Raw genomic sequence first — 7343 nt, forward strand, 5'->3', positions numbered from 1 at the left:
TTATTTTTGTTTCAGACGAACGTATGCGCGCAACAGTCGTCTCTGACTACTGGTAAACCTTATGTGCCAGGATCCATGGAAGAATTAAAAACTTTCTTAGGGATAAATAGCTTGATGGGCATAAAACCACTTCCTAGCTACAGAGACTACTAGAGTTCAGGTGCTGATCTCCATGATAGTTATGTGAGTCAGCTGATGTCAAAGAGGCGTTTCGAATGGTTTCTCACCAACTTACATTTGAATGACAATAGTAAAATGCCACAACGAGGGGACACCAACTATGATAAACTTTATAAGTTGCGTCCTTTCCTCGAAAGAATTTCACATAACTTTCAGAAAGCACTTAATCCAAATGAATGTATGGCAGTGGACGAATCTATGATTAAATTTAAAGGAAGATCTTCTATAAAACAGTACTTGCCAAAGAAGCCTATCAAGAGAGGCTACAAGGAGTGGGTATTAGCAGAAAAATCTGGCTATGCATGGAAATTGCACATTTACATAGGAAAGAAAGATAATGCTGTGGAAAAGAAATTGGGAGAAAGAGTTGTGAAAGACCTCACTGAAAATATTAAAGGTAAGGATCACAGAGTTTACTTTGATAATTACTTCAGTAGCCCAGATCTCCTAATAGATTTAAAAGAAAACAAAATACATGCTTGTGGTACAGTGAATCCAAGTAGAAAATCTTTACCTATGCTGAAAAGTGACATGGAAATGAAAAGGGGTGACTATGATTGGGCTACTAGCAATACAGGCCTTAGTGTGATGAAGTGGAAAGATAAGAGATCCGTCCATCTGCTTTCAAATTTCCATGATCCAACTCAAACAACAGAGTTTACAAGAAAGGAAAAAGATGGAAATGAAATAAAAGTTTCTTGCCCCATTGCTCTCTCCGATTACAATGCCAACATGAATTGTGTAGATAAATTTGACCAGCTGAAGGGCGTATATGAAACTGACAGAAAGAGCAGAAAGTTGTGCCACAGAAAATTTTGGTACTTTATTGATGCCACCGTGGTGAATGCTTTCATCATCCATAAAGAAATGAAGTTGCCTAAGATGACTCTGAAGGACTTCATAAGAGAAATCGCAAGGGATTTAGTGGCACCTGCCTTGGTAGCTTCAAGAGGTAAAAAGCGAAGTCTGAGCAGCCATCTCCAGTTCAACAAGAAGAAATCCAATGTTCCGAAATCTGTGCGTCTTGAAAGTTCATCTCATCAGCCAGAAAGATCTACAAGGAGGAGATGTGCAGCATGTAGTTCCAAGAAACAACAAATTCGCACCGACTGGATGTGTAGTGTGTGTAAGGTTCCTCTATGCTTAGGGAAAAGGAAGACATGCTTCCAAGACTATCATGCATCTTGATGCACGGTAGTACAAAAAATGAACTACCTCCCTTGTGACCAACAATTACTATAAAAATTGAATTTTCATGTACAGAGGTAATAATTATGTTCATTCTATTATAAATATGTTGCTTGTATGAATTTTTGACAGTAAAAGTAAGTCGTGTACTTCTAGAGCTGTTTTTTGGTCAAATTTGTTGTACTTGAAAGAGTTAAGTTGCAATAGGCGTCCTCTGGTTATGAACTTATTTTCCCTGTATGATGTTACTCGGTGTCTTCCGGACACATTTACATTGACACTAGTTTACTTGAACCGCTACAACGATATACCACTGTAGATGGGGTTATGCCAACTTTTATTGCTGTTGTCTTTCTAGAGTAGCGTTCCTGATGCAGGGCTAAAATTACAGTACGTTTTTCAATTCCAGTCTTCTGATTCTGTCTCATTAGGAGATATTACGTTATGAACCTCACTAGGTATACAAGCACACTGCCAGATTCACCCACTGTACTGTACACTAACGCGAACTGAAGGAATGAGGCCTATTAGAACGGAACCAGCTTAGGTTAAGGTACGTCAGTGTTGTAGCGGATGCTCATCAGTGCCCTTCTAGGTGAACAACCAGTCAAATACACAGTACAGGTGCTTCCAGCTTTACATGATTATAATTGTCTTACTATCGGTATTGGGGATGTGATAAAATATTTAGAATGAATTCTCTGTTTTAATGAAAAATCCATAGTTGTGATAGGTAATCGAAAAATTTTGTCCAGTAGCGTATATAATGACGGATCCAAAACCATAGCTAATGGCAGGGGTTGTTGCGTCTTCCTGTGGCCAAACACATGTTGCGAAGAATCTGATTGCACTTCCCAGGGAGACTTTTCGTAGAAGCGCAAACGAATTATGCGTGAAGCTTAAAATTAGTTGCGGAAACTCACAAGACAAACATTGCGCTTTTACTGTACTGTAGAAGGTTGTTCCAAGACATTCAGACGTGAGCTCTTCCCAGAAAAACTAATCTCATGGTAGCGGATACTAAGAATTCCACGAAAAAAGGTCTGTTCTCTCGCGTAGAAGTTAACGTTTATGTGGATCAAGGGAGACGCTAACATTATATTTAATGAAGTAGTGGATGAGTTAGTGGGGATCGCTGATAAAAATGGCTCTTTAAAGTATGCCATCTCACCGAATGATTGCATTATACAGAAGAGGAAGACTAGAGTGGGCACTCGAATATCAGTCATCAAGGAGCAGTAAATGGAAATATTATGGACAAACATAGCCAAACATGCCCTTTAAGCCCTAGTTCTTGGTTCCACGGAGTCAAAGCAAATAAAGTTTTTATGTTCCATAGTTGGCATTACATTTAGTCATGAGTGATTCCTCATCCATCTACATCGAATACACGTTCGACATGATCTTCATCGTAAATGTACTCTGATCTTTATTCATCTTTGAAATATATATATATCTCTGGATGGAGACGAAAATGAAGCTGTAAACATTACACGTCAGTTAATGCACGGTGCATAATATGGTGCCGACACCCGGGAACCTGTGACTAGGATAGAATGGCAGTGGAGTGGGAGTCCAGCTGCCAGACGAAAATCGACATCCACTTGCTTCACGCCCTCGAGTCGAGGTAAGAACGGAGACAGCATATAGCAGAATACTCAGTAGTCGCATAGCCTCGGCACAGCAATTGAGTTGTACGCTTTACTATTCTAGCAAACGTATATTAAGTAAACTCTGCAAGTATTGTGAGGTTCAGTCACAGGCTGGATAGTAACAGTTTAAACAAAGTCGTGTAATGATAAAATATTTAACCGCAGGCAGCGCTTTCTATTATTTGTTTATATTGCTATAATCTTTGAATTTTCCAGCGTAGCACCAATTCGTGATAGCGCAATCTATGGACAGTTTCTTGTACTATATTCTCTGAGTCTTCGCATGTGACATCAGATCAAGTATGATGTGGAGACGGATACAGAAATACGTTTGTGCAATTTCAATAAGAAACGAATCATTGAAAGAAAGCTAGTAACGCTGTTCGGGTCTAGTGAAGCAGGGAATACAACCCGTCGGCTTTGACCAATGACGTCATACATTAGTCTTAGATAGTAATAAAACAGTTCTGTGTACTGGATAAGCGCTATCATTGTACATTAAAATAACTGAATGTGAATCTAAAAGCGATCGCTTGGTACAGGGGGCCGCAGAAAGCTATGCGCAGAAAGCAACGTGTTTTCTCAGTTGTGTGCATGACGTCACGGTGGAAGCAGTTGTGCCAAACAGTACACAGTTCGAATTGTGTGTGATTGTTTTTCTTGTGTTGTTTTGTGTTTGAAGGAGTATATTGATTGAGTTCTTTCTGCTGAGGTACTCAGTCAACAGCGGCAACATTCGGAATTCGGGAGTGTTAACGGTTTTTGCTGTAGTTGATATTTGATTCGGAACTGAAATAGTTAGCGATAGTGGACAGCGGAATCAACATTGTGTTCGTCAGCTCTATAGTTTATGGTTCGTCCTGTTAAATTCTTATTGGAGATTCTACAAGTGAGTGAGAAAATTAATTTTTACAATGCCAGGCTGTGCTGTAACGCTGCGCCCGCATCTCGTGGTCGTGCGGTAGCGTTCTCGCTTCCCACGCACGGGTTCCCGGGTTCGATTCCCGGCGGGGTCAGGGATTTTCTCTGCCTCGTGATGGCTGGGTGTTGTGTGCTGTCCTTAGGTTAGTTAGGTTTAAGTAGTTCCAAGTTCTAGGGGACTTATGACCACGGCAGTTGAGTCCCATAGTGCTCAGAGCCATTTGAACCATTTTTTTGTGCTGTAACGGGCTGTCTTTCCTACAACTGGAGCACAAAGGGAACTGACGTAATGTATCACAGTTTCCCGCGTAATGAAACATTACAAAAACTATGGTTGTCGAAATGTTGTAGGAAAGACAGTGTAAATGTTGCGCATGCAAGAATATGTTCTCGCCATTTCGCAGAAACAGATTACTTAAGGGATTTACAGTCTGAATCGCTTAATTTGCCCCGAAAAAGAATGCTCAAGCCAGATGCAGTTCCTTAGCGCAATTTGCTGTGCAGTAGTGCGACTGTCAATGTGTCACCCGCAACAGAAGACAGAACCAAACGGTATAAGAAACGAGAACTACATAAGAAATCTCTGGAAACTCTGGAAAAGCTATCACCAAATAAGAAACATCTTAATAAGAGCACATGTACAGATGACAGTTTTTTTTCAGACACAGATAAAGTTACTTTGATGAATACTATAGCGGCTTTAGAAAGAAGGAATGCTGTTCTTACAAACAAGTGTGTGCAACTTCGAGCTGTTAAGTAAATTCATTTCAATGCGATTAAATGAATAGTTTCTGATTTATTTGAGCCGAGGTTTCGAATTTCAAGTGTGTGTCAGTGTGGTTGTGATCTGACATTTTACCGATGTGTGAGGCATAAGCTGCGAAAGAATATAACTCATCAGTTTTAACTGTAATATTTTAGCAGCAGAAAAGCAGTTTAGACATCTCATTTCTGGTATAAACAAAATCTTCCGCCAAAAACTTGACGTAAACGCGCATGCCGTGTCGTCTGCTTGTGAGCGCTTACTTCCACGCTGACGTCACGAGGCCAGCCAATGGCAGAGCAGAGCGCTTACTGCCCAACCTTATTATTTAGTAACCTTGGCTTGGTATTCCTTAAATTACTCATCGTGTGATTTAATTAAATTCATTGGTTGTTTCTCATTCAAACGGTACTTAATTTTATTCGTAATGATATTGAGGTAATTTGGAGTATTACTTTGTTATTGTAGAAGAATTTTTAGTGTCTTATTTTCGTTTATAGGAATGGATTTGTCTGTTGCAATGAATCTTGACGATTTAAGACAAGCTATGGGCAAAGACATGTTGACCACAATTTGTTTCTTGCAAATGTGTGGTCTTGTTGCTGAATACGTCCGATGTCGTGAGTGCGGCGAACATAAGCGCCTCACCGGTGTATCAAGTCGCCGTACTCACGACTTATTTGTATGGAGGTGCAGCAGAGACCGGTTTTGGCGATCTATCAGGATGGGAACGTGGTTCGAGAAATCTAAGCTCGCCCTGAGAGACATAATGAGAATCACTTACTGTTGGTGTTTAAGATATCCTGTGTGGCTCTGTGTGCATCATTGTCGTGTGAGTAAGCGTACGGTGGTGGACTGGTACTCGTTTTGTAGGGAATTTTGCGGGAAATAGATGAAATATAGGGGGCCGTTGGGGGGCGGATTGTATGGTCGAAATTGACGAGTCGCATTTTGGGAAAAGGAAGTACAACAGGGGGGAACCTCCGGTGGGATTATGGGTGTGGGGGGCAGTAGTTTCAGGTCAGCATTGAATTTAGATCACTATCCACAGGGTCCTGCGCTAACAGTATAGAGGGGTACTGGTCAGCGGTGAAATCTCTTATAGGGAAAGGGAAACGTCAGATTTCGAAACTTCAAAGCCACCTAGACCAGTATTCGTGGAGACAAAGCATTCCGCGGACATATTGCCCATTTAAATATTTTATTAAACGTGTTGGCAAAATGTACCTTTGCTAGTAATATATTTCATTCATTTCTTTCCATTGTATTTTTCGGAGAAATACTAAGATACAAACACGTGATATCGTTAACGTGAAAATACTACTGGCCCTTATATATGTCAGGTACAGTTTTTCTCTCTTGCATTCCTTTGTTTCTGAACATTCTTCTCAGCTCTTTCATCTTTGTAATACATGCTGTATGGCCAATTCTGACGCCATTGGTCAATGCCGACGGGTTGTATCCCCTGCTAAACTAGACCCCGCTGTTCAGTACGGCAACTGATGAGGGAGGTAAAAACAAAGATACAGATTATAAGTACTTTCAAACGCGACTGAAAGAGGTGTTAGACGGTTCGAGAATCCGAGATGACACAATTCAGGATCTGCTTTCTAACACGCTAACATAAAGAACTGCGAAGAATATATCGACATTGCTAACAGGGCAGTTTTGAAAGGAACATTAACGAAAGCAGATACTGGATCCTAATCGGTTGCAAACGTGACACTCACTCCATCTCCAGCCGCGACATAAGCAGCTGTAGCTGTGACACACGCCATTAAACTCCCAGCCATCAGCTTAGAGCAACTTTCAGGAGAAATATTTATTTATTTCTCAACGTCAACATCTTAGGGCCATCGGGACCTGTCATGCATCTGACCAAAGTTTCACATATGAAATACATTTTTACGTCATATTTACCTAAAAAATAGGAGTTTTAATATGATAAATAGTATCAAAATGGTTATAGTATCATTACAAATAATGTGAATAATACTATGAGCTGAGAGGTTAATACTGGCAATACTTCTACTACCGCTGCCGCCGCCACTAATAACGTTAATAACAATAAAAAATGGTAATCATGACAGCGATGACAATGCTGATAGTGGCAGATGTAAAAAGAATGTGTAGGTGTACAAAATACATCTTTTTCGATACAGCGAGTTCTGGGGAAAGTAAATTTAAGTACTGGGTGATCAAAAAGTCAGTATAAATTTGAAAACTTAATAAACCACGGAATAATGTAAATAGAGAAGTACAAATTGACACACATGCTTGGAATGACATGGGGTTTTATTAGAACAAAAAAAAAAAACCTCATATTTGTAGACGCGTGAAAGATCTCTAGCGCGCGTCGTTTGGTGATGATCTACATCTACATCTACATCTACATTTATACTCCGCAAGCCACACAACGGTGTGTGGCGGAGGGCACTTTACGTGCCACTGTCATTATCTCCCATTCCTGTTCCAGTCGCGTATGGTTCGCGGGAAGAACGACTGTCTGAAAGCCGCCACTTCCGTCATGCTTGGCCTCCCAGGTCCCCAGAACTCAGTCCGTGCGATTATTGGCTTTGGGGTTACCTGAAGTCGCAAGTGTATCGTGATCGACCGACATCTCTAGGGGTGCTGAAAGA

The 7343-nt window shown here is 40.7% G+C and overlaps 1 protein-coding gene across 1 annotated transcript; it reads left to right on the forward strand.

The window, feature by feature from the left end:
* Positions 1 to 255: 255 nt before the first annotated feature.
* LOC126092890 (piggyBac transposable element-derived protein 4-like) lies at positions 256 to 1368 on the forward strand. The gene has a single exon (XM_049908620.1). It carries the CDS (start codon positions 256 to 258, stop codon positions 1366 to 1368), a length of 1113 nt encoding a protein of 370 aa, XP_049764577.1.
* The last annotated feature ends 5975 nt before the right edge of the window (positions 1369 to 7343 follow it).

This window comes from Schistocerca cancellata, chromosome 7, assembly GCF_023864275.1.
Source record: "Schistocerca cancellata isolate TAMUIC-IGC-003103 chromosome 7, iqSchCanc2.1, whole genome shotgun sequence".
Classification (NCBI taxonomy): domain Eukaryota; kingdom Metazoa; phylum Arthropoda; class Insecta; order Orthoptera; family Acrididae; genus Schistocerca; species Schistocerca cancellata.

Excerpts from the sequence above, each read along its gene's own strand:
- LOC126092890 (XM_049908620.1), top strand. The coding sequence starts at position 256 with ATGCCACAACGAGGGGACACCAACTATGATAAACTTTATAAGTTGCGT.